Genomic DNA, 25,470 nt, shown 5'->3' with positions numbered 1-25,470 from the left:
GGATAGGAGAATGGGAACACAGAGATTAGTTGGAGGCTTTTACAATATTCCAGGCAAAAGATACTGAAGACTTCACCCTGAACCACAGCGGGGCCTTGGCTGGATGGAACCGAGGCAGATGCTGGATTTTTAGAGAATCCACAGAAATTAGTTACTGCTTGATTCTTTCCTTTTTTTCATCTCTGAGTCCAAAGAATTTTCTGAGATTTCAAACCAGTGACTTGAAGAACGTTAACATTCATCGATAGAAATAGGGATGTTTGAAGAAGGGTAGGTTTAGGAAGAAAGAAAAATTTCATTTTTTTACATGTTAAATTGAGTTGAATTGAAAGTGCTGGTGCAAATATCTCAGTACTGTGCAGCAGGTAAGTAAGGATGTTGGATTGGAGTTAAGGGGGAAATTAGCTCTCTCTGTGTGTATGTGTACACACACATATGTGTTTGGGAGTCATCTGCATAGTGGTACTAGTTGAAGCTATGAATGTGGAGTGTGGAACCCAAGGTTGAGAGTGTAGAGAACAGATCCTTGGAGAACACTTTGTTTAAGGAACAGGAGACAGACAATTAGCCAGCAAAGGCAACGGAGGAGAAGACAGACAGGTAGGAGGAAGATGAGAGGAGGGCATTGTTGCCTGAGCCGTGGGAGGAGAGAGGATCTGAAAAAGAGTGTTGAAAGCTACAGAAATGCAAGGAGGATGAAGACTGAGACAAAGCCATTGGAGCTCATAATCTAGAAATGATTGGAAACCTTCAAGAGAGCAGTGCCTGTAGAATGGTGATAGAATGGTGTAGAATGGTGAAGCTTGACTTCAAGGGACTGAAAAGTGAGTGGATGGTGAGGAGGTGCAGGCAGTGAGTACAGAGACTTAGTGTGAAAGGGATGAAAAACAGGAGAATAGCTTGAGAGGATGATGGGGTCAAAATATGACTTCTATAAAGAACAGTCTAAACCTGAACCTATTTTGGAGTATAACACTCATGGCTCATTCATCTTCACCACTGGCTGCAGATACATGGTAGCCTTAGGGATTTGTCTACAACCTTGGCGTATGAAGGTTCTCCCTCTGTAGGATGTCGGCTGAATCAGATAACTCCACCGTCATCTTTCTCTTCAGGGTGGCCATGGTGAGATTCTTCAACTCTCCCAATGTGCTTCAGGGTTTCCAGATGCACACACGCACCCTGCGTCTCTTCCCCCGACCTGTGGTAGCCTTCCAAGCTGGCTCTTTTCTAGCCTCACGTCCCCGACAGACCCCCTTTGCTGAGAAATTGGCCAGGACCCAAGCCGTGGAGTACTTTGGCGAATGGATCCTCAACCCCACCAACTATGCTTTTCAGCGAATCCACAACAGTGAGTACAGCTGTCCTTTCCTCTCTTTTTCTTTCCTCCTCCTTTCTTTCACCCTACTCATGCCCTGCCTTGTTCCTTATTGTTTTCTACGTTCCTCTCTTTTCTGCTGCCAGCTCTCACTGATCATATCTCCTTTCTGGGCAGACATGTTTGATCCAGCCTTGATTGGCGACAAGCCAAAGTGGTACGCACACCAGCTGCAGCCAATCTATTACCGTGTCTATGACAGTAACTCCCAGCTGGCCGAGGCACTGAGCGTGCCACCTGAGCATGATTCTGACTCAGACCCAACTGACGACAGGTGAGCAATACCTGATGAAGTCTCGTGGCCTTATGGAGCTGAGTTCTGTCCTTCTCCCAGTGTTCCGTGATAGTTCTTAGGACTCTGGGATGAATTTTGGTGGCTTTTTCCTTTGCCTCTTTGTGCTGGTGGTCTGACGGTTACCCTTCTTTCTTGCCTCCATCCTGAACTGTTAGTATGTCTTTTCTGTAGCCCTCACCATCTCCCCCACTAACAACTGTCTCTTGGACTTCTCACTCTTAACTTGGCAGTGGCAGTGATAGTGTGGATTATGATGACTCGAGCTCTTCCTACTCATCCCTTGGTGACTTCGTTAGTGAAATGATGAAATGTGATATCAATGGTGACACACCCAGTAAGTATCTTCTGGGAAAGTGGGCCAGCCCTGGACAGAATGGCAGGCATTGGATGGGAGGATCTATGTTTTCTCACCCCTGGAATCTTTGTAGATGTGGATCTGCTAACCCACGCAGCCTTGGGGGATGCCAGTGAGGTGGCATTTGATGAGCTGCAGGGAAACCAGGGGGATTTGGATGAACCTGGGCCAGACAGTGAGAATTCCCAGGACAACCCCCAGCCTCGCTCCAGCTCCAGCACCACAGCCAGCAGCAGCCCTAGTACCATCATTCATGGAGCCAACCCTGTGCGTAGGGCTTTGGAAGGGAAGAAAGGTGGCAACTATTGGCTAGAATTTGGGCCCCTTCTTGTGGGAAAATGACATTCCCTAGTTCCTTCCTCAGTACTAGATTGGACTGGGTCTCACTTATCACTCTTCTCCCTATATAAGTGGATACTGCAGTTTAAAGCCCTCTCCTACCAAAAGCAATTTTCCTTCTGAGTAAATGTCAGCAGACTTGCTTTTAAGTCTGTGACTGAAGCCCCATTTCCTCAGATCTTTGGGGAAGAAATGTAGTCAGGTTGGGGATGTCAGAGACCTTTTTCCATAAGTATTTCCTGTCAGAGCCTTGAGATTAGAAACCTGGGTCAGCCTGGCTTGATTCCTGGTAAGGTAGGAATGCAGAAGGCTTAGTCAGACTCCACTGACCAGAGCTTATGTGCCATGGCCTGCAGGAGTCTGCTGAATTTACAGAGGTGGATGACAAGGCAGCAACAGGATTCTCCAACCCCCTCCGTACTTTGCCTCCCAGTTTTGGCAAATTAAGCTTGGATAAGCGTGAGGCAGAGAGTGGAGCCCCCCTGGAGGCTTTGGGCTGTAGGCATGACTATGACAATCCATACTTTGAACCTCAGTATGGATTTCCTACTGAGGAAGATGAAGATGAAGATGAACAGGAGGAGAGTTATACCCCACGATTTAACCAAAACCTCAATGGCAGTAGGTAAGAGTTTGGATTACTTTTTTTGGGTACGCCCACTAAAGTGCCTACCAAAGGGCCCCCTTACCAGAGCCAGGCAGGGGAGGAAGCATAACCAGAAAAACTGACCTGTTCTGCTGTTCCCCTGACATAGAGGTTGGGGTCAGTGAGAAGGGGGCTGGTTGTAGCAATGTAGCTGGGGTCTATACTTCCCCGAAGGTGAGGCACCTTGGTCTGGAGCTGACAAGTGCCACTGTGCATTTCCAAGGGCTCAAAAACTGCTGCGGCCCAGCAGCCTAAAGCTGGCAAGTGATTCAGATGCAGAGTCAGACTCTCGGGCAAGTTCTCCCAATTCCACGGTCTCCAACAACAGCAGCGAGGGCTTCGGGGGCATCATGTCTTTTGCCAGTAAGTGCCGTGAACTCTGTGAGGCTTTTTCTAACTGTACCTGTTTTACATAGAGTTACTTAATGAATGTTGATTGAATTCCTTGTCTTTCCCATTTCCTGTATCCATGGTTGGGCCATAACTGAGTTGAAAGTGGGTGGCCCTCTTGGGCCACATGGAGATTTTGGTCCTAGATCATTGCCAGACTCACCCTCTTCCAGGGGATGGGGGAGGGGATGGAGCCGATAGAGGGCGAGAAGACTGTACCTATGATGTATGGCATACAGGCAACCTTAGGAAATTCTTTTTTACTCATTCATTTATTTGGAGTTCATGGGAAACAAGCTAGCTGCGTGTTTCCCCGAGGTAATCCTCAAAGGAGACGTCTCCATAGCTACAAGCCATGGTAAAGCGCCTCGGTCAAGTTGGATTGGGATTTAAAACTGGTTCTTTTTCATCTTCTGTCTTTTGTTTTTTCATCACCTACATTTCTGAATAGGTTCCCCTTCCCTCTGCCTCCTCACTCTCTAGCCAGCAAGCCAGTGCTTTGTAACAAAGATTAGAAAAGAAAGGGATCAAAAAACTTAAAATAAACAGAAAGGATCAAAGCAGTTCAGCAGAACACACCACTTAGGCTGTGCAGCATTCCGTGTGCACGGTCTGCACTTACGCAGCGAAGGGAAGGAGGAGTATCTCCTCAGCTTTTCTCTGAGCTGCGCTGGTTATTAGAATTGCCCAGTGTTCAGTTCTTTGTGCTGTTGCTTTTCTGGTTCTCTTTCCTTACCCCTGATTCTTTATTTCTGCCATTTCTGCCACATTCATTCAGCTCAGTCTGTTTAGCTATTTCCTAGCTGGTGGAATCTATTTTATTTCTAGTCCTTGGTGCATGGACCTTTTCTTTCTGTCTTTGACCTCCTTGGGATACATTCCTAGCAGCAGGATCTCTGGATCCAAGGGTGCAGATGTTTTAGTTACTTTAGAAGCATAATTCTAAATTACTTTGCAGAATGATTGGAGTAATTCATAGCTCCACCAGTAGTGTATTAGTGTTCCTGCCCTCCCACAGCCCCGCCAACATTGACTTTTTCCCCTCTTTATCATCTTTGCCAATTTTCTGAATGTAAAGTGAAAACTTAGAGTTGTTTTGATTTTCATTTCTCTTATTATATTAGTGAATTGGAGCCGGAGCTACAAAAATGCTTATTTTCCTTACCCATCCTTTAGTGGGAAATTTTTATTTGGAGAACTGTTTGTTTATATTATTCAATCGCTTATAAATTGGGAAAACATCCAACCCTTTCTTTGCTTAGTGAAAAACTCTTTCATGACTTTGTAAGCTGCATGAGCCCATATTTGCTATATGGAAAAGAGATAGCTATACATACAGGGAGTGATAGTCGATTTAGAAAGGAAACACAAGCAGTGGGTGAGGTCAGCGTGGGGCCCTTCATCCAGAGCCATTGCCATTCTAATTGCCTTTCATATGGTCCAGCAGCAGGGGAGACTTCGTTGGTAGTTTTAAGACACCATCTGTTTTGTTGTAAACAGCACTAGAAAAGTGTGCCCCCAATAGATCTTCCATTTTGCCTGCCTCTAGATTCAAAAACCCCGGGGTAGACAATAGGTGATGCAGTGGATGGAGCAGAGTTGGGAAGACTCAACTTCCTGAGTTCAAATCTGGCCTCAGTCACTAGCTGTGTGACCCTGGGCAAGTCACTTCATCCTGCTTGCCTCAGTTCCTCATCTGTCAGATCAGCTGGAGGAGGAAATGGCGACCACTCCAGTATCTTTGCCAAGAAAACCCTATATGGGTTCACAGAAAGTTGGATATGAAAGGACTGAACAGTAGTAACAACAGACAGTAGTTAATAAGAGTAACTGGGCATCAGAGGCTGGGCTGTATCTGAAAAAGGGAGGAAGTGGGGGTGCTTCAAAACAAGGGCAGTTATGGAGTGGGGAAGAGGATGGTTTAGTACATGATGAATTTTGAAAGTGTAATGCCGTGATATTTGAGCCTCATGACCCCTCGATCTGATCCTCTTCCTTGTAGGTAGCCTATACCGAAACCATAGCACCAGCTTCAGCCTCTCCAACCTTGCACTGCCCACCAAAGGGTCCAGAGATAAGACAACGCCCTTCCCCAGTCTCAAAGGTAACCGGAGTGAATGCGTCTGATAAATTCCAATTGTCTAGGAATGTTGTCGAGGGGCTTGGTGCTAGAGGGAGTTCTGTATATCAGAAATTCTTGCCTTTCTCTGCTTGTCATGGGCCATAGCCTATTGGTGGCTGTCAGGTGGATGTTTCTTCTCACCTCAGGGTGAGGCATTGCTGTCTTACTTAGGACTGTGGCATTGTGGGGATCTGTCACTGGTATGTTCCTGCTGCCCTCACGTGTCCCCAGCACTTAGCCCAGTGCCTGGCACAGTAGTAGTAGTAATAGTAGCAGCAGCAGCAGCAGCAGCAACAGCAGCAGCAGCAGCAGCAGCAGCAGCAGCAGCAGCAGTAGTAGCAGTAGTAGATAAGAGTGTTGGACTTGGAGCCTGGAAGTTTAATCCTACCTCAGACACTTACTAGCCATATATGACCTTGGGTGAGTCACTTATCCTTTCTCTGCCTCAGTTAGCTTATCTGAAAAATGGTAATAATGATGATACCTTCCAAGGTTGTTATGAGGATCGAACGATGCTTTGCAAATCTTAAATGCTATATAAATGCTGTTCCTGTTCCTGTTACCCGTTTAAGAGATGGGCCAGTTGTTTGCCATGCCTCACTTCCAGAGCTTCCAAGATGCTGACTCAGGAGAGCTGCTGAGGTCACGAAGCCTCTTGGCTGGGCTTCCTGCCCTCTCAGGGTTCTGTGAAGCCTGCTGCTTGGTTTGGTCTGCTTGAAGTTCTGATGTTTAGTAACTGCAGTGGTGGCTAACGAAGCCCAAGTGGGGCTGTGGGATTCCATGTGAGCAGTGTTTTCCCTGCATATTGGGCCAGACCAAGAAGGGAGCGGACATTTCCCTGATCTGAACTTTCACTATCAAAAGGCCTCCCATATTTCTTGTTAGAGGGAGAAAACAGGGAAAGTGGTTTGTGCAGCAGCTTGGTGTTGCCTTTGCAATGTGGGCAGCCACGGCGGGGCATAGCGGGAACTTGTTCCTGGTGTGCCATTTCACACATTTGGAGGAAACAGCAATTAATGATTGTCTCACTGCATGACCGCACTCCAGCTCTCATCTGCTTCGCTTGTCCCCTGCCCCCTTCTCCCCTGCTAGGGTGTCTGCTCAGGATGAGGATCGTTTTGGGGGAGGGGGACCTGGGCTGGGTATTTTATGCCGGTCAACAATCGCTCTTCCTTCCAGCATGTGGCTGTGTGGTGCCTGGAGCTACCAGGCTCCCTGTGCTGTTTTCCCTGCCAGCTCTGGCTTTGAGCCCTTGCTCAGCTAGCTCTGGGTCCCTGCAGGTGAGGCTACCAAATACGGCAGCTACTGGAAGCGGGGCTCTGGGGCCTAGCCCGGAGTACATGGTGCTTGGCATATTTCTGGCTACAGCTCCATTGAGGGGTTTAGGGGTTGGAGGACTGTGGTGCACCTACTAATTGTGTTTTTATGTCCCAGTATTTGGGCTAAATACTCTAATGGAGATTGTTACTGAAGCCGGCCCCGGGAGCGGTGAAGGTGGGTTTTGCCTGCGAGCTGTGCATGACCTTCTTTTCCTAGCATCTTCTGTGCCTGCCTGGGGCCACCCTACCTGCGGGGCAAGCAGCATCAAATGAGCAGCCTACCTCACCCTCTCCCCCGTGATGCCTTTTGCTTGCCCACAGTGTGCTGCTGGTGCTGGGGACGTGCATGTGGAGTGGCCTTGTCTCCATTTCCACCTACCTCCGTGTTCCCTTGGCTGGTTTCTGCCTATGTGTGATGCCTTGAGTCCACTGCCACCCTGCCCTTGTTAGGAATGGGTGTGGACCATGGCTGGTCAGGGCTGTGTGGCACCAGCTGCTGCCCCATGATAGTGACCTGTATTGCTTCTACCTTCCTGGCTGTAGGAAGCCGGCGAGCCTTGGTGGATCAGAAGTCATCAGTCATCAAACATAGCCCCACAGTGAAAAGAGAGTCTCCATCACCTCAGGGACGAGCCAGCAATTCCAGGTAATGAATGGCCAGGCAGCCAAGTCAGGAGAGCAGTGTTTGAAGGGCTTCCAGGAGAAAGAGAGAGGGGAGGGGTGAACCCCTCAGAACCCCCAGTGTCCCCTAAAGAGGCAGGTCCAGTTTTTTGCTCAGGCTTTTGACTCAGCTTCAGTTAGTGAGTTATGGTGATGGTTGAGTGAGACACTGGGCAGGCGAGGCAGGGCTTGGGCAGGGGGCCAGAAGCCACACCTCTAGATGGTTTGTGTTCCCACAGTGAGAACCAGCAGTTCCTGAAAGAGGTTGTGCACAGTGTGTTGGATGGCCAAGGAGTGGGCTGGCTCAGCGTGAAGAAGGTGAGACGGCTGCTGGAGAGCGAGCAACTCCGAGGCTTTGTTTTGAGCAAGCTGAACCGCCTAGCGCCTCCTGAGGATGGCGCTCCCCAGGAGACGATCCCTGACGTGGTCAGTGACTGGTCTGGGCTGGGCAATGGGGGCAGAGCAGAGCTGATGGGACCATGGTGGGTTCAAGCCCCTGCCGTTGTTGTTTCAGGAGGTAAGCCGAAAGGTCTACAAGGGCATGCTAGACCTCCTGAAGTGCATGGTGCTGAGCTTGGAGCAGTCTTACGCCAATGCTGGCCTCGGTGGCATGGCCAGCACCTTCGGGCTTCTGGAGATTGCCCAGACTCACTACTACAGTAAAGGTAGTTGCACAGTTTGCCATCCCTGGCTTGTCTCCTCTTCAAGCGGAGTTCGCTCCTGGGCTCTGACAGCTCGTTCCCATTCTCTCCTGTCTGTAGCTTGTTTGTCCATCCTTATCTGAATGTGCTGTCCCTATTAGACTAGGAGCTCCTTGAACTAAATATTTACTGACTGACTGGGATTGGGGATTGTGCCCGTGTGATTTCACTGAGACAGGGAACCTCAGTACCAGCGCCTTGTAGGTTGGCCCCTTTTCTGCAGCTCAGTCACCCGGGGCACTTGATGAAAGTCACTCATCCAGGATGATCAGAATCACGACTTGAACCCAGGTCTTCCTGATTCCAGGGCTAGCTCCCCAGCCCCTCCACCCTGCTGTCTACATCGTTGTCATATGAGAAGACAGTTCACAGCTGTTTCCTGTATTCAGGAGTCTGCCTGTTCTGTTCTGTTCACCTCCCATGTGCCTCCCTCTCCATTGCCCCTCATCCTATCCAGTCTCCATTCTTCCTCCTTCTCTGGCCTGCTCACATTGCTATCCTTTTCCTCAGAGCCAGATAAACGGAAGAGAAGTCCCACAGATAGTGTGAACACACCAGTTGGCAAAGATTCAGGCCTGACTGGACGGGGAGACCCAAAGGCCATGGCACAGCTGAGGGTTCCCCAGTTGGGACCACGGGCACCAAGTACTACAGGAAAGGGCCCCAAGGAGCTGGACACCAGAAGCCTAAAGGAAGAGAATTTTGTGGCTTCCATTGGTGCGTATTGCTGTGCCCAGTGCCATGGAGAGGTGCTGGTTTCTGAATCTTTCCTGTGTGCCCACGTTTCATCCAGAATCCTGTCCTTGTCTTTGCCATACTTTGCTGCTCAGAGAGGAAGGCTCACCTAGTGATGACTCCCTGCCCCTTCCTAATACACCCTCACACCTCCTTCTGTCCCTTATTGCACCTTGACTCTGCCTAGACAGTGGGCAGGGCCTTTCTCAGGGCACGGGGAGGAATGGCTAATGAGGCTCCATTTTGGATTCTGTGCTGCACTTCTTACTTCCTTGACTCATTGGCACCTGGAGTTTCTTTTCTGTAGAGTAAAGAGGCCACGTGAGCCCTGGAAAGCTAGGAGGGAGTTGGGAAATGTGTCCAAAGTAAAGAAGGTTATCTGGGCCCCTGGAGCCCATTTTGTTCCCTATCCTATTTATCCACTTTCAGGACACAGTGCTGACTCCCATGGGGACTGCCCTGCAACCCCCATACTCCTCTTCATCTTGGGATCTCTGTCTCAGAAGTGTAGTGCTCTGAGCCAGTTTTTCTACACTTATTTCAGCCTTGCCTTGGCTAAGAGCTTGGTACTCTGCTATGAGAAGGAGAGTGTCCCTTCAGCAATACAGTGGGAAGCCCTCTGTGTCCCATCCACAAACCATTTGACCTTGAGCTGCCGAGGCCCTAGCTTGCTTTTCCCTTGGCCCTGGGTCCCTGAACAGTGCACTTCATGCTGTCGACTACTTGTCATGACCCTTAGTAACTGCTACTTCATCACCAAAAAGTGGTTATGGAGAGAATTCAGGTCCATCCCACATGGCCTCGCCCAGTGGGAGCTCAGCCTGCCGACTCTGTGAGAAGCTCCTCTCAATCAGTGTTTCCTGAATTGTGAGTTCAGAACTCTCTTCTGGAGCACTGTCAAAGGCTGTTTTGTAATTCTCTTATGTTCCCTCTGACATTGGCCAGAAGGGAAGGGGGACCTTAGCTTCCATCAGACTTCTAGACAATCTGGAATGTTCAGCATCCAGAATGGATCGGGCTAAGTAAGCTGTTAGCTGAGGAGTGAGGACTATCTCTGAGGCTTCTGGGGGGTGGTGCAGACTTTGAGTGGGAAGAATTCTTTCACCAGTAGCTGGGGGATTGGTCATTAGCCAAATAAACAGGCCTTCATCCATCCCTAAGCCATCAGTGAGTGAATCATGTCTGCATTCAAGCTCTTGAAAACCTTTCCTTGCTTGTTTGTTGCCTAAAGTGGCACTTTTCTCCAGTGAGTCTTTACAAATTGCCTTGTCCTAAAAAGGTAATTTCACGTCCTTTCCACCCAAGACAAGGACCTGACTAGCTCTGATGAAGTAGGACCAGAAGTTTTGTGCCTTCCATTCTCCTTTAGTGTGTGGAGAGGCGCTGGAACACTCGATCTGGAATGCTGTGCCCTGGCCTGGATCTCCCGGGGTGGGGGGGGTTCCATTCCGCCCGTCTGACCAGCCTCTGACTCTCTCTGTCTTTCTCTCCTGCTTGCACTGCATCTGGGGTAGAGTTGTGGAACAAGCACCAGGAAGTGAAAAAACAAAAAGCTTTGGACAAACAGAGTAAGGAACAAACGCCCCCCTCCCTGCCCCAAAGTCCCCCATACCTGCCAACTCCCCAGGCCCAGCTGGAGCAGGCTTACTGCGTCAACCCTATCCAAATTTGCTCTAGGGGATATTTGGAATAAGTGTGAACAGGTAGGTGGCATGTGTAATACAGGTATGAGGCCTGGAGACCCCTTCTCCCCCTCATAGCTAGAGTTCCTATTGAGTAAACCCTGGGAAGCTGGTTCTCTGTGCCGTCAGAGTTGGTGGGGAGAGGGCTGCTTGTCTCAGAGCCCCTTGTTGGATGACATCTCCCTCACCTACGAGAAGGCCTCTGGGCACAGTTGGCAGAGATGGGTGCTGCCCCTCCTGTGTTGAGTCTGTAGCTGTACCTCCCTCCCTGGTGCCTTGCCTAGGGATGCTTTCTTGCTTTCTGTCATTCTGTCCTTCTGCCATCCCATTGTTGGGGTTGGGGGGGAAGAGGAAGTGTGGAAGACCTTTCTCTTAGACCTGGAGACTTTGAGGAGGCTGAGCCATGTCCAGTGAAACAACTGCTATTTCTTTGTCTCGTTGGGCATTGCCTTCAGACATTCACTTGGGAGCCACTGCGTGACCCATCACTTTGCTTCAGGCACCAGTGGAGTTCAAGCTGTGAGTGCAGTGGCGTGTGGTTTAGACCTTTGTTTGTGGGTCTTTTTGTGTTTGGGGCCTATGGCGAGAAGAGGGTTGCAGAGCCCCTTGGAGCCAGCTTGAATGCTTCTCAGTTGATTTTTAAGGAACTAGGGGCTTGTTAAATCTATTGGAATGCTGAGGAAAGTAGTCCATGGAGAGGTGATTGACTTGCTGACCAGTACTGAGACCAGTTTGTTCTGCTATCTCTGTCCCACAGTCCATGCATGCTCATTAATCAAGTATTCTCCCCCTTTCTTTAGGGCCTGAAGGAATTAAACCTGTCTTTGACCTTGGTGAGACAGATGAGAAAAAGTCTCAGATCAGCGCAGACAGTGGTGTGAGCTTGATGTCTGGTTCTCAGGTTTGTGATGACCCTGTTGGGGGCTGGATGTAGGTGGCCATCTCAGCCCTTTTATATGATCTATCCTGGGAGGGAAGGCATAGAGGTGGGGAAAGGGGAAGTGACTACTTCTTAAGGAGGTTGAGGGTAGAGCCTGTAACTTGCTGAACCTTGTCTTTCTCTCATTTCAGAGAAGTGACCTGGAATCTACCATTAGTGTAGGCCCAGCAGTCATGGTCCGAAGCACAAGCCAGGATTCTGAAGTTAGCACTGTGGTAGGGGAACACCACACTGGTATCGTGGGTATAGGGAATGGAGGAAGGTTGCTTTCCTTTAGAGAATCACCCTAGTTTCAGTTCACTGGGTTCCTACTGTGGTCCTGCCTGTTCATGGAAGGGTCTTTTTGTCTTGGACCAGATCTTGAGACCTCCACACTCATAATTTTATAAATAGCAAAATACTCCTTGGGAGCACTTGGCACTTCTTTCTGGGTGACTACATCGAATTCCAGCAACTTAGAAATTCTTGGCTCCGTGTTAGAGGATTTCTTTGCCTTGGGGAGTATTCCTTACTGCTTGTTTTCCCCCCAGGTGAGTAACAGTTCTGGAGAGACATTGGGAGCGGACAGTGACCTGAGCAGCAACGCAGGTGACGGACCAGGTGGTGATGGCAGTGCCCACTTGGCAGGACTTCGTGGCACTGTATCTGACAGCGAAATTGAGACCAATTCTGCCTCAGGCGCCATCTTTGTAAGCTTTATTTTCTGCCCAGGGAAAGCCATTTTTCTTGTCCAGAAGGGAAAAATCAAAACCTGAGGAAGGAAATAGAGCCAGGGATATGGATGTCCTCAAAATAACTGAGTTGATTTTAATAAGAATTTCCTTCAGGCTTTTTTCTCCCTCACAGAACTATTATGAATTGTCTGAGCTTTTTAGAGCAGAGGTTTCAAACATGTGGCCAACAGTACTACCACTGAGTGTGGCCTGAACCAGATAAAAATGTAATTGGGAAGTATTTATCCAGATATATAAAAATACAATAAAATATAGATAGTGCCACATTTAAAACTGAGTCAGCACATGGCCTTCTGCATGAACTAATGGTCCCTGTTTCTATTCGAATTTGACACCTGTTTTTAGTAAAATTCTCTTCCATCAGTGATCATTTAGATGCCTAGCCCAGTCTGATAAGGATTTAACCAGCTCCTGTGTGAAACACTCAAAGCCTGATTTCAGGGTGGTGAGGGAAGATGGTTTGGGACTAATCAGAGATAGCAGAGTCAGAACTGAGTTGGGGTGCACTACTGTAGAACATCCCAGTCAGTCAGCAAGGATTTATGAACTTACCATATGCCATGCACCATGCTAAGCTCTGGAGATACAAAGAAAAAGCAAAAAGGAGATTCTGCCCTCAAGGGCTTATATTCTACTGAAGGAGACAATTTAGAAGTCAGAGTTTACAAGATAAATTAAGAGCTGGATGAAAGAGGAGATGGACCTGAAAACTTGGGGAACAAGAGGGCCTTCCGGAGGAGGTAATGCTGGAGCTCTCTCTGAAAGGAAGCTCGACTTTCTAAGAAATGGGGTTTAGGAAGGAAAGCTTCTAGGTGTTAGGAGCCAGCCATTGCAGAGGCACCGGGAGGAGAGATGGAGTGTTGTGTATGAAGAACCACTGCCCCAAGGGAGGAGAATGTAAAAAGATTGGAGAGCTAGGAGAGCTTTACATGCCAAACCAGATTTTGTATCTGACTCAGGAGCTAATGGGCATCACTGGAGTTCACTTCACAGCGGGGTGGCATGGTCAGACCTATGCTTTAAGAAAATGCCTCTGGCAGGTAGATAGAGGCTAGATCGGAGAGGGAGAGCCTTGCTGAAGTAGGCCAGATGATGAATGAGGTTTGTTCATATGGGAGAGATGTTTTCAACACTGAAATTGAAAGTTTTGGAAACTGAGCAGATCAAGGATGACACCATGCTCGTGAGCCTGGATGCCTGAAAGAATGGGGCCTGCTCCAATAACAGAGAAGTTCGGGTGAGGGGCCTTGTTTTGGGGACAAGAAAATGAGTTCTGTTATGGGCCTGCTTATAGAACATTCAGTTTGAAATGTCTAACAGGTAAATAGTGATGTGGGATGAACTCAGAGGAGAGACTAGTGCTGGATAACTAGATCTGGGCCTTGTCTGCAGAGAAGTGGTTGTTGAACCCAAGGGAACTTACAGTCACCAAGTGAGAAAGAACAGAGAGGGGCCTAGGACAGGCCTTGAGGGTCACCCACAGTTAACACCCATGACTGCCAGGCCTAGAGGCCTGTGTGGGCTACCCAAGTCTTCTTACCTCACCTCCGAGGTCTTCGGTTGGCCAAAACCGGATGCTCATATGAGAGAAAGGACGTTCCAGAGTCGAACAAGGGTTGAGCTTTATTTCAGGGTCTCGGTTACAAGTGCAGGGGGCGGTCTTCCTTAGGAGGAAGAGGGGGAGATTTCCTAAGGAGGCTAGGATCTTAAGGGATTGGAAGTAGAAGTACAAGCGGGGAGAGAGGGGGAGGGGAGAGAGGAAAGAAGAGAAGCGGAGCCTACTGTCCTCTTGGCTCCTCACGTGCTAAGAGAGCTTTCAGGCTTCCTCAATCCTACTTAACCTTCAGCCGCATAGTTTGCATCTGAATACCGTGCTGTTAGGTAACTAGGTGTGCCCAGATCCGGGACAATCTTGAGGGCGGGGAGATCTCTCTCCCATCACGTTTCTCACGGGAAGAGGCGGAATTACTCGAGATAGCTCGGTTCACCTCGATCCCCTGCCGTTTCCTGGGGGGGGGCCTCATGAGAGCTCTAAGATTTAGAAGCTCCCACCTTTACCCGCCCGAGACTGTCCACACGGAATTGAGCTTCCAATCCCAACACATGACAAAGAAGAAGATCCAGAAAAAGAGACTGAACTGCATCGGTCAGAGAGGTCGGAGGAGAACCAAGAGAGGAGAGAATGTTCCAGAGGAGAAGGCCATCAACGTGTTGGATACTGTAGAGAGGCCAGGAAGGATGTGGATCAAGAAGAAGCCATTAGCTTGAGCGTTGAAGAGCGCTTTAGTAGCTTTGGGTAGAACAATTTCAATTAAATGATGTCGGAACCAGAATGCAAAAGACTTAGGAGAAGGTGAGGGGACAGGAAGTGGAGATACTGATTATCACTCAACTAAAACTTGTTTCTCAAGCATCCCATTGTGTGTCAGTCACTTTGCTAAACACCAGGACTATAGAAGAAGGTGGAAACATGGTCCCTGGTCTTAAGGAGCGTGCATTCTGAAGGAGACACATACAAGATAAATACAGAGCAATGAGAAGTAATTTCAGAGGGAAGATTCTAGTTGACTGGGAAAGAGCTCTTTCAGAATGGCTTCTGTTTTAGACATTGAGTTTGAGATGCTTGTGGGTCATCCATTCAAAGTGCTGGGGTGGAGAGAAAGACCATGAGCGCAGCACAAAAGTCATCCATAAAGGAGCTAGAATGCCCTGGGCATCTGTGGATAAACGTCTACCACCACGGGATTTGAAGATCACTTGTTTCACATTTTTCTGCCAGCTCAGTGAGGCTGCCCTCTTCTGACAGGGGCTTGCTGTAGGTCACACTGCAAGCGCTAACCAGGCAGGCTCTAGGTCAGGCTTCCTCTTCCATGAGTTTCTCCTTAAGTAGCCAGTTTGTTGAATTCAGTGCTCCAGCACACTTGCCATTTTGTCAGTCAGGAATGGGAAGGGGAGATCCCTGGGAGGGCCTCAGGCTTTGATGACTGTCGGTCTGTGGGGAAGGTAGAACATGACATTTAGATGGAATCACTTATTAATACTGCTGGGCCTTCTGCATATGCTGTGTTCCCATTATGCTGTTTGGGGTGGAGAAGAGACCTATAAGCCAGCAGGATGTGCAAGTGAATGGGGCTTGCCCTTTACTGAATCTAATCCAACTGGTTTTAGTGAGCATTTCATGTCCTGCCATAACTTCTATGTGAAGAGTTCAGAATTTATTTGGGATGGTATTGTAAGACATGGTATACCTCCAGTCTAGCGAGAAGCCACTCCGCTGCATGCCCATGAGCCCTGAAGGATTTCTGACTCTCTCTGTCCTTATGCCTGGCATGAAGGTAAACATCACTTACTTGTGAGGTTGGCTTACTGAGAACAGTCGCCCAGACCTTTGGACTCTGAGATCAATGGTATTGAGTCCCCATTGTCTAGGAAATAGATTGCAGAGCAGTGAACCAAGAGGAGTAGCTCCGTCCTCATTTACAGAGTTATCTAGGGCAAATTGCGTTTTTCTCCACCTGCTTCAGTTTCATTCCCTACCCGTTCCCAATTGATAAAGAATACTGTGAGAATGAATATAGGAATCTTCTTGTTAATACTATAGAGAAAACCTATCTGGCTTTTCCTTGAGTTGGGTAAGTGCTCCTATTGGGAGTGACAAGAAGGAAGGCTAGATGGACACTTTAGGTAGTAACGTAAATGGTCGTAATGGAAGCTAGCCTTTGAGACCAGTTCAGTAAGATCCTAGAGAGTGGAAAAGCAGCGGGATTTACTGGGCAGTTTAGAGTAATAGACCCACTGATGGTCTGACTACTCTGTGGGGACCCCACCTATGGCAGCTGATCTCTCATCTCCTCCTCGCAGGGCAAAGCCCACAGTCTGAAGCCAAGTACAAAAGAGAAAGCAGTGGGCAGCCCCGTTCGTCCTTTTGAAGATGTGAGCCAGCGTGTCTACCTCTACGAGGGACTCCTGGGTGAGTGGGGGCAGAGCTCAGATAGGCTAGTTAGGACCAAGAGTGAGGAGGCTCTAGGTGAGGGAAGTGGTCGTCACCCAGGCCTCCCTTGGTCTGTGGTGACACACAGCGATCAGACAGCTTGCTGGGGTAGGAAGGGACACACTTTCCTGGAAGAATGTGCTAGACTTTGGTGTTTATCAACATCCTCTTTCTCTTTCTTTTCCTTTCTCCTTCCTTTGCTGCCATGACCCCTCCTGCTAATAACTTGGCAGGGAGGGACAAAGGATCCATGTGGGACCAGTTAGAGGATGCAGCTATGGAGACCTTCTCTCTGAGTAACCACCGTTCCTTGTGTACTGTGTCTTTTGCATCTCACTGGGAGGGGCTGACCTCACTGAGAGGCAGCTGTGCTCTAGAGTGGGGGCAGAGTCCTGTGCTCCTTTCTTCCCTGGGGTTTGAGGTGACTCCCTTTCCTAAGGAGAGCACTTCTGTGGCTAAGGAGCCACGTCCAAATGGCTTATGTGATCTTCTGAGGAGCCTCTCTGGTATTCAGGTAAAGAACGTTCTACCCTGTGGGACCAGATGCAGTTCTGGGAAGATGCCTTCCTTGATGCTGTGATGTTGGAGAGAGAAGGCATGGGCATGGATCAGGGACCCCAAGAAATGATCGACAGGTACACAACCACAGTTTGGACACGTGAACTCAGATTCTTCGGCTTCCTGCCTTCGTACTACCAGGCTGACTTGTCTCTTCTTCCTTGGGCAGGTACCTGTCCCTGGGAGAACATGACCGGAAGCGCCTGGAGGATGATGAAGATCGATTGCTGGCCACACTCTTGAACAACCTTATCTCCTATATGCTTCTGATGAAGGTAATGGAAGCCAGGGAATCTGGTCTCCTTGAGCTTTGTTATTCCTGCTACTGGAAGGGCCAGACCTGTTCCAGGTCACTGTAGAGTCTGTCCACTGAGTCAGACCATCTAAGTGTAGCCCTCCCTAGGGCTGTGAAAGTCTGAGGCCAAGTACAAAGACTTGTCATGAGGCAGTGGCAGTTTTGGAACAGGTGAAAGTCACCCGTATCTCAGCCATCCATGCCCGATGCTGAGGGGCACTCACTGTGACTCGGTGCCATGGTCTTCCCAGAGCTCTCTTCTTTCCCATTACTCTGGCAAAAAACATGCTGCTGACTCAAGGTGGTCTCTGCTGCCACTCCTTTCTTGATCACAGGGATGTACTCTCTCTGCCGTCCTCTTTTCCCTCCAGAGAACTGAACCTTGGGTTGGGGATTGGCCTCTCCCCACAAGGTCTTACTTTGGCTTCCTAGGTAAACAAGAATGACATCCGGAAGAAGGTGAGACGCCTGATGGGGAAGTCTCACATTGGACTTGTGTACGGCCAGCAGATAAATGAAGTGTTAGATCAGTTGGCCAGCCTGGTGAGTACCTGCTGCATTCCCCTAGGGCTCTTCTCCACCTCTTCATCAACCCTGTATTTAAGAAAGGCAGATGGTAGAGTCCTAGTGATGCAAGGGGTTGGACCCTGTAGAGCTGGGCCCCTGGATCAGGCTGCTGAAGCCTAGGTGCTTCTTCTTCTTCTTGGAATAAGGTTTTTAAATGCTTAAAACACTGAGGCTTGCAAAGGAAATCAACTATATTGGAATACAGGTTTCGGAATATTAAAATATTAAGATTGCTTGCTCCCAAGAGCCTGTCTCTTGGTTTGTTCCACTGTGGAGATCCAGGCAACCCTGTTGGGCTGCAGTGGTATTATTAGTTTATTCTGATTTGGAGCGCTGGCCTGAAGGCCTTAGCCCAAGAGCATAGGTCTTCAAAAACCAAAACTCTTGTGGATGGTACAAACTCTTATCTTTCAGATAAGGGGATTCAAGGGAGTCCTGATAGGACAGCAGCTAGCAGTGAGACTGTGCTGAATAGGGGCCTATTCTTAGCTCCAGCGCTGACCAGGGCCCTGCCCAGAGTCCTCTTTGACCCTAAAAAGTGTCTCCTCTACTAGAATGGGCGTGACGTGTCTCTCCAGCCGAGTGGCAGCCGTCACATCAAGAAACAGACATTCGTGGTGCATGCAGGGACAGACACCAGTGGGGATATCTTCTTTATGGAGGTAGGTGTTGACCAGAAACATGGAGAATGAATAGAAATCTTCCAGCCAAGAAGCCAGAGAACATTTGTCCATGTTGTCATAGGATTATGGGAGACTAGATCCAGAATGGAAGCATGCTCTTCCAAAATCACTTGGCTTTTGGCTAATTAACAGTGTAAAGGTGACCAGTGATCTCTTGCCATAGGTTGGTTTCTTTGAAATTTTAAAACATATCTCTTTGCTTAGGGATTTCAGGATCCAGTTATAGCCCTCCTCCACCAAGTTGCACTGGATTAAAATAAGTTATAAGGTCATTCCAGTTTGGCTCATTTGGACTTGATTTTCATGACTGTCAGAAGAGGCCAAATAGAGAAGGCCTTCCCTGAATAAGAAATGGAAGCCATGGGCTGATGGGGCTAGAAAAAGGGTTGGCAGTCTCTCTGTCCTTGGCTGGATGGCCCAAGGGGCATGCAGATCCTAGCTCAGTGTGGGCCTGGAGGCACTTTCCCTGCGACACGGTTGCCAGGGACCTCATTCCCTCAGCTCCAGCCAGGCAGTGTGTCTGAGGGCTCAGAGCTCACCACCTTCCTCCTTTCCTGTCAGGAGTTCTTAGCATCCTCTGGAGACAGGGCAATCCCAGCCCCCCAGAAGTAGGCCTTGCCCAGGACAGGTCCCCACATACTGCTGTGCCCTTTGACCACGCCGAGGCTATGGCCTGTCAAGGCACCTTAGAGTGTTGCCCAAAGATTGCCAGCTGGCGTGGGCTGCAGCAGCAGTTGCCGCTTCCATACCAGAGCTTTACGCACACCATTGTACTGGCATCTTTTAAGCATCTGAACCACGCCCTGGTCCCCTGAGCAACTCTGTCTCCTCTCTGGCCCTTTGGATTGTTGCTGTGTGAGTGACTGTGGAGTGTGGGACAGTGTTGTCCTTCCCATTTTCTAGGCTGTGAAATGGAAACATGGTGTTTAGCATAAAATCACAGCTGAGCTGGACTGGGATTTAGGAGCTTGCACTTCCCATTGTCCTCTCTTTCATGATCATGTATCTCCACAGGGTTCTTGTGATCCACAATAAACCGTCTGCAGTATTAAAATTCTTTTGGAGAGGACTTATGTGCTCTCGGTTTAGACCAGTTGGTATTTCTACTGCCCTTTGATGGGCAGAGTGCTTAGAAGTCACTTACAAAAAATGAGATATTTTCTTGAAAGTAGGTTTAGCTTTTCAAAGGTAAGTTCAATAGCCACAGGACTGAAGTATTTGTTCAGTGCAATGATACCTGGGAAGGCTCACTTGGGAGGGAATGAGATTTCCCCAGAAGTGACGTAAAAACAAAAATGCCTGGGTGAACAGAGGTGCCTTTGTGGCATCGATCGGAGCTGAGATTAGGAGTCTCACCGATGGCCTTCTCTGGTCGCCCTGCTCCCTGAGGAGCGGAAGGAGGGAGCATCCCTTATCTCCTTCGCGTCTCACCGAGTTCTGAGAACTATGTGCTGTGGATTTTGGATAAATGCTCGTTTGAAAAGGGAGAAAGACCTCTCTCTTGGACTTCCGTTCTTCTCGCAGGCCTCTCAGGAGGATGTCCTTACTTGAGCTCTGTGTCTCTGTGTCCTGGCAGAGAGCTGTGGGATGGGGCTGCTGGGACAGTGCCGGCACCAACTGTGGCAGGAGGCGAGGCCTCCAGGAGGTGGGAGCCGCTGAGCCTCTGTCTTCTCCCCTGCAGGTGTGCGATGACTGTGTGGTCTTGCGCAGCAGCATTGGGACAGTGTCTGAGCGTTGGTGGTATGAGAAACTCATCAACATGACCTATTGCCCCAAGACCAAGGTGCTCTGTCTGTGGAGAAGGAATGGGCCCGAGACGCAGCTCAACAAGTTCTACACCAAGAAGGTGCGGCTACGGATGCGGCTACGGTGTCCTCTGCTGTGGTGGGCTGGGGAGGGAAGGAGCCCCTGTCCTGGGATGCCAGCGAGCTCCTGGGCGTGGCTGTGGGCCAGAGGCTGGCCTGATTCCCCTCCTTGTGTGCTGCAGTGTCGGGAACTGTACTATTGCGTGAAGGACAGCATGGAGCGGGCTGCAGCTCGACAGCACAGCACCAAGCCAGGTGAGGTCAGCACTTCTGCCAGGCAGGAACTTTCTGGGCTGTCAGAATTCCTACAGGGAGCTCCCCGGGGCCTGACAGCCTCCTTCCTCAATACAGGTCCAGAGCTGGGCGGTGAGTTCCCAGTGCAGGACATGAGGACGGGCGAGGGTGGCTTGCTTCAGGTTACGCTGGAGGGGATCAACCTTAAGTTCATGCATAGCCAGGTAGGTTGGCAGGAGCAGCAGGAGGCCCTAGAGCCCACTACTTGTGTGCAGGGGCAGGGGCAGGGCCCCCAGGACCCCACCAGGGAAGAGAGAAAGAGAGAGAGACAAAGAGGGGGCAGTGGGCCCCGGTGGCGGACCTGGGCCAGGGGGCAGGCTGGGCCAGACGAGTGAGCCACGGGCCGGGCTCCTGAGGGCAGTGTGAGGGGGAGCGTCTCCTTCGACCCCTCTTCGCCCACTCCCTCCGGCTCTCTTGACTCCCGGGCTTTTCTTTTGCTTGGTGTTGGTTTGTTCTGTGAGTGTGGCCCTGGCACGTTTCTCCGTGTGTGAAGCTCGTGTCTGTCCTCTCTACCGGGGCGGGTTCTGCCTCTTCCTCTCCTGCAGATTCTTCCCCTCCCTGGCTCCCTTACCCTTAACCGTCCCTGACTCCACAGGCCATCCGCACAGAGCAGCCGCCCTCCGCCTCTGCCCCATGTGCCTCCATTACAGGACCCATGACTTCTGCCTTTCGGTCTTTTTTAACACAGTGTTCCTTTTCTTAAGCTAATTCCATTCTGCAGCCAGCGCCTGCTCCTGGGCCCCTTTTCAGCTGTCTCTTCAGCCAGGTGTTTTCCCTCCCTTTTCCTTGCTGTGTTCACTCCTTTCCCTGGGGTTCTGAGCTGTAGCTGGGCATGTGCTGCCCGAACAGGCAGGGAATACCAGGGAAGGTGAAGTTGTTGTTGAACTGGGACCTTCTCTCTGCTCCTGGCGTTTCTCCGCTACTGATTTCAGTGGGACCATCTGGGCAGTGTTGGGGTTACTGGAAGCAGCTGCCCAACCAGCCCGGCAGCCCTGAGTGCCTTTTCATTGTGGGATTTGGGGGAATCTGTCTAGACCTGACCTGACTGCTTTTCATATCCATGAGGGTTCCAGTACCTTCTGGGAAAAGGACCTTCTGTAGTACTCTTCCAGCCTGATGAGACTTAGCCAGCACACCCAGCTACCCTGTCCTGTTTATTGTCTCCCACTGACCCTCTTAGGCTCCATAAATGCTTTAATGCCCTGACTCAGTGTCTATACAGGCTGTTGCCTAAGGGTTTTGTCCACCCATGGTTTGTCCCAGAGAGAAGGTGTATGGAGCCCTGACTCCTGCCCTTGTGACCTCCTTGGAGGCAGTGTGGCCCTCAGAAATCTGTGCCCCAGCCTCTTCCTATAAGTTACTAGCCCTTATTCCAAAGGGGCATCTCCCCACTCCACAGCCCCCCACCCGCCCTCACTCCTATCCAGGCCCTTTCCAGTCCCCTTCAGTCTGAGGGGAGTCTCCCACCCGTGCCAGCCAGCCCTCTGCGCCGGAGGAGGATGCATGGTGGGCCACGTGGGAGGCCCTCGGGCGTAGAGGCCTGCCCGAGGCAGGGGCCTAGGTGGAGTGGCCCAGACCAGTAGAGGGGCCGAAGGGTTGGGGGTGGCCAATAAAACTAACCACTTCATTTCTCTCCCATGCTTTCTCCTCCGGCCAGGAGCGGAAGGTACACGCCCTTTCTGCTGTCTTCGCTTCTTAGCCTTTTGAGTTGTGTGTGTGTGGATTCTCCTCTCCTCCTTTGGGGAAATGTCTTCCCTCTGTGTGGGTGGGGCCGCAGCTGGGAGGCCGGGCTCTTGGGGCCACTCCGGGGCCTGACGCCACCCTTCTCCCCTCCTTCTTCTGCAGGTTTTCATAGAGCTGAATCACATTAAAAAGTGCAATACAGTTCGAGGCGTCTTTGTCCTGGAGGAATTTGGTAATTACCATCTTTTGCTCTTAGGTCTGGACTCACATGGCAGTAACTCAAACCTCTGAGCGCTGGAGGAGGGGCTGGCGGGGCAGGTGCCAGGGGACAGGGGTCAGGATGGAACCAGAGACAGTAGGCCCAAGGGGAATGAGGACACAGAGCAGGGGAGAGATTGGAGCCCTCAGGGACAGAGAAGCAACAGCCAGATTCTAGAGAATCAGGTACAAGGAGAGAAGGAGAGGACCTAGGGAGCATCTGCACTCTCCTCTGCCTGGTCTGGCCGCTGCCAGGAGCTCGGCGTCGTTGCCCACACGCTGTGCCACCCAGCCTGCACCTCTGCTCACCCTCCATGTTCTCAGGCTGCGGGCTGGGAAGTCTCTGTGCTCCAGAGTCACCACGGGGGGCACAAAGAGATGGAGAGTAGGTCGAGTCCGTGAGGAGCTGGAAGTCAGAGACACTTGGGGCACCCAGGGAGAGCTGGGAGAACAATGACCCCCAGGCCAGGGGTAGTGAGGAGGGGGCTGGCACCCGGGGCTTTGAGTTCCTGCTGTGTTTCTGCTTCACTCTCTTGTGCCCCTTCGTCGCTGCTATGAAAACCTTCGTTCTCCAGCAGGTAAAGTGATCTCGGCTCGTGCTGGCCCCCGGCCCCTTGCCTCAGTCCCTGCCAAGGGCAGGGGGCTCCCTGCAGCCACACTGCTGACTCTTTCTTCTCTCCCTTTCTCTTTCCCTCTGTCTCCCCAAACCTGGCTCCTTGGTTCTGTGAGTTCTCTCCCCATCTCTTCCTGCCAGACTCCCCACCGGGGAGCAGGGTTTGGGGGGGCTATCGTTCTCTCCTCCTCTGGTCAGGATTAGTTGTGGTCAGCTGGTCCTCCTCCTCTCCCTCTTTCTGGCACCGGGGGCTGCTCCTCTGCTCTTGGGCCCAAGGGGCCCCGGTGGCGTCTGCCCCAGCTCAGCCCGGTTCCCTGTGGCCCCTGCATGGTGGGAGCAGGGCCCACTCTCAGCCTTGCGTTCTGGGCTGTGGTCATGTGTGTATTTTGCCTGTGTCGCTCCCTTTCCTTCCCACTACCTGGGTGCTGTGCTCGCCTGTACCTTCTGCTCGGTGTGTCTGCTCCAGAGCCCTCTGACGCTCTCCCTCACATGGGCAGGCCTGGCTCACTCCCACCGCTCAGGGAGAAAACCATTTCAAGCCTGGTGGGTTTAGCATTGCCTCTACTGTTCGTTTTCTTCTAGCCCTGGGGGCTCTTGTGCAGGGATATGGGGGATGGAGGGATTGTGCTGGTCACCCCAAGCCCTCCCACTCAGACGGGGAGAAGCAGCAGCTCCCCGGGGTGGGCTTTTCCTGACCGAGTGCCGGGCACACTGAGGGAGCTGACAGCCAAACACTGCTCAGGCAGGAGGGGCCAGTCTCCTCCCAAACTGTGGCTCCAAGTCCACCCCCCCAGCAGCTACAGGGTCCTGAGGCCCAGGCAGGGGCCCATGGCTGCCCATCTCTCTGGCCTCGGCTGACGCAGCCACTATGAGGGGCCTGGAAGGGAGGGAATGCCGGCCCCCCTGTGCTGCTGCCTGGGGGGCCCGCTGCCCCTGAGCTGGGGCTCTCCGTTTTGAACTCTCTGTTTTGTCTCTTGCCCGCCCGGTTTTAGTTCCTGAAACTAAAGAAGTGGTGAGCCACAAGTACAAGACGCCGATGGTGAGTGTCCACCCCTCCCTGCCAGGCTGCTGGGGTGCTTCAGACAGGTGGGGGGTGGGCCCCTGCTGAGCCCAGGGGAGGAGCAGGAAGCATGACCAAGCTGGAAGGAGAATTCACTGGTGGTGCCAAGGACCCAAGAGAGCCAGAAACAAGCCTTCCCCTTCTCCTGCCACCAAGGCAGGAGTCCCCGCTCACAGGTGCTGCACGTGTGTGGCCTGTGCTCCCTGCCCTGGCGGTGACACGTCTGGGTCTCTTCTCCCTGCAGGCCCACGAGATCTGTTACTCCGTGTTGTGTCTCTTCTCTTACGTGGCTGCTGCTCGGAGCAAGGAGGCTGAGAGCAGGAGCAAACCCCCCCGGCCAGTCTCTAGCTGATGAAGGAGAGTTTGGCAGCTGCCCCTGCCCAGGGCCATCTCCCCGGCTCTGGCTTCCTTTGAAGTGCACGTTGATGTTGTCACTGAGACTGGATATTTGTGTGTTCTCTACAAGCCCTGTCCCTGACTCAGCTCGGGCTCCAGCCTGTGCCTGGTTGAGTGTGTGTGTGTGTCTCTCTCTAGCAGGGCCAAGCTGACCTCTTCCTTCCCTGCTTTGACCCTGGCCAGGCCTGATCTGCCCACTTCCCAGGACTACAATCTGTAGGTCTCTCTGAAGTCCATTGGCTTCCAGAAAGTAGGGAGTGGCCATGTGTGTGTATTGCTCATGTCCTTGTGACCTGTGTGTTGTGTGTTTCCCTTTCTGTGTCCTTGGCACTTTAACCCTCCAGGGAAAATTCCTGCCCCTAGTCCCTCAGAGTGTATACCTGGTCTTTTGGAACAGGTCCTTTCACTGGAGAATGAGGACAGGCCGAAGCCCTCCCCTCCCCAGCAGGGGGTAGGTGAAGGTGGGGACCCAGGAGTGGGTTGGTGGCTGGAGAGGTAATCAGCCATGCCTTCTCCCCCACACTGTCTTTCTCACCCCCGCATCTCATTCATCAGCGTGGAGGACTTGAGAGTGGTGGGGCTCCCTTGGGCCCAGGTACCAGTGGCCACTCTACCTGGACTGAACCAGAGTGGGGCTGAGGAGGGCCAAGTTTGGTGTAATATCTGTCTTCAGACGCTGCCTACCTGGGCTGCTCAGGCGGGCAAGGACGGGTGTGAATATCTCTGCTCCACGTTATTTATAGACAATGTACAGCCATGTCTGTGAATGTGAAATAAACGTCCTCCCCCCTCGACTCCTCAGGTGCCTGGATTAGAGTCCAGCCCCTTCCTTTCCAGCAGGCCCCTCCTAGCCCTGGTGTCCCCTTGCCTCCCCCCCATCACTCCTGCTGCTGGTTCTGGTCCCCAGGAAGCAGGCTGAGGACAGTACCCAGGGCCACCCCAGGATAAAGCAGCCCCAGTCTCTGCCCTGG

The 25,470-nt window shown here is 51.2% G+C and overlaps 1 protein-coding gene across 16 annotated transcripts in view; it reads left to right on the top strand.

The window, feature by feature from the left end:
* MADD (MAP kinase activating death domain) overlaps window positions 1–25,293 on the top strand; it is a 39,102-nt gene extending 13,809 nt beyond the window's left edge. For 2 of the 16 annotated variants that reach the window (XM_072617551.1, XM_072617552.1), the window contains exons 9-35: window positions 1,116–1,351; window positions 1,496–1,652; window positions 1,904–2,007; window positions 2,102–2,295; window positions 2,724–2,992; window positions 3,237–3,376; window positions 5,406–5,507; window positions 6,960–7,019; window positions 7,388–7,490; window positions 7,744–7,930; window positions 8,019–8,169; window positions 8,716–8,922; window positions 11,423–11,523; window positions 11,694–11,777; window positions 12,093–12,251; window positions 16,158–16,266; window positions 16,521–16,583; window positions 16,802–16,922; window positions 17,015–17,120; window positions 17,573–17,683; window positions 18,262–18,369; window positions 20,072–20,236; window positions 20,378–20,450; window positions 20,547–20,653; window positions 22,335–22,404; window positions 24,036–24,082; window positions 24,348–25,293. In XM_072617551.1, the coding sequence (XP_072473652.1) occupies window positions 1,116–1,351; window positions 1,496–1,652; window positions 1,904–2,007; window positions 2,102–2,295; window positions 2,724–2,992; window positions 3,237–3,376; window positions 5,406–5,507; window positions 6,960–7,019; window positions 7,388–7,490; window positions 7,744–7,930; window positions 8,019–8,169; window positions 8,716–8,922; window positions 11,423–11,523; window positions 11,694–11,777; window positions 12,093–12,251; window positions 16,158–16,266; window positions 16,521–16,583; window positions 16,802–16,922; window positions 17,015–17,120; window positions 17,573–17,683; window positions 18,262–18,369; window positions 20,072–20,236; window positions 20,378–20,450; window positions 20,547–20,653; window positions 22,335–22,404; window positions 24,036–24,082; window positions 24,348–24,455 (3,442 nt within the window). In that variant the 3' untranslated portion in view covers window positions 24,456–25,293. The remainder of the gene's footprint in view (window positions 1–1,115; window positions 1,352–1,495; window positions 1,653–1,903; window positions 2,008–2,101; window positions 2,296–2,723; window positions 2,993–3,236; window positions 3,377–5,405; window positions 5,508–6,959; window positions 7,020–7,387; window positions 7,491–7,743; window positions 7,931–8,018; window positions 8,170–8,715; window positions 8,923–11,422; window positions 11,524–11,693; window positions 11,778–12,092; window positions 12,252–16,157; window positions 16,267–16,520; window positions 16,584–16,801; window positions 16,923–17,014; window positions 17,121–17,572; window positions 17,684–18,261; window positions 18,370–20,071; window positions 20,237–20,377; window positions 20,451–20,546; window positions 20,654–22,334; window positions 22,405–24,035; window positions 24,083–24,347) is intronic. The other 14 variants (XM_072617553.1, XR_011968900.1, XM_072617557.1 and 11 more) reach the window with 14 other exon arrangements.
* Window positions 25,294–25,470: the final 177 nt, after the last annotated feature.

This window comes from Notamacropus eugenii, chromosome 6 (genome assembly GCF_028372415.1).
Source record: "Notamacropus eugenii isolate mMacEug1 chromosome 6, mMacEug1.pri_v2, whole genome shotgun sequence".
NCBI classification, from domain to species: domain Eukaryota; kingdom Metazoa; phylum Chordata; class Mammalia; order Diprotodontia; family Macropodidae; genus Notamacropus; species Notamacropus eugenii.
The sequence above is the reverse complement of the archived record's forward strand: the minus strand, read 5'-3'. Positions and strand labels throughout refer to the sequence as shown.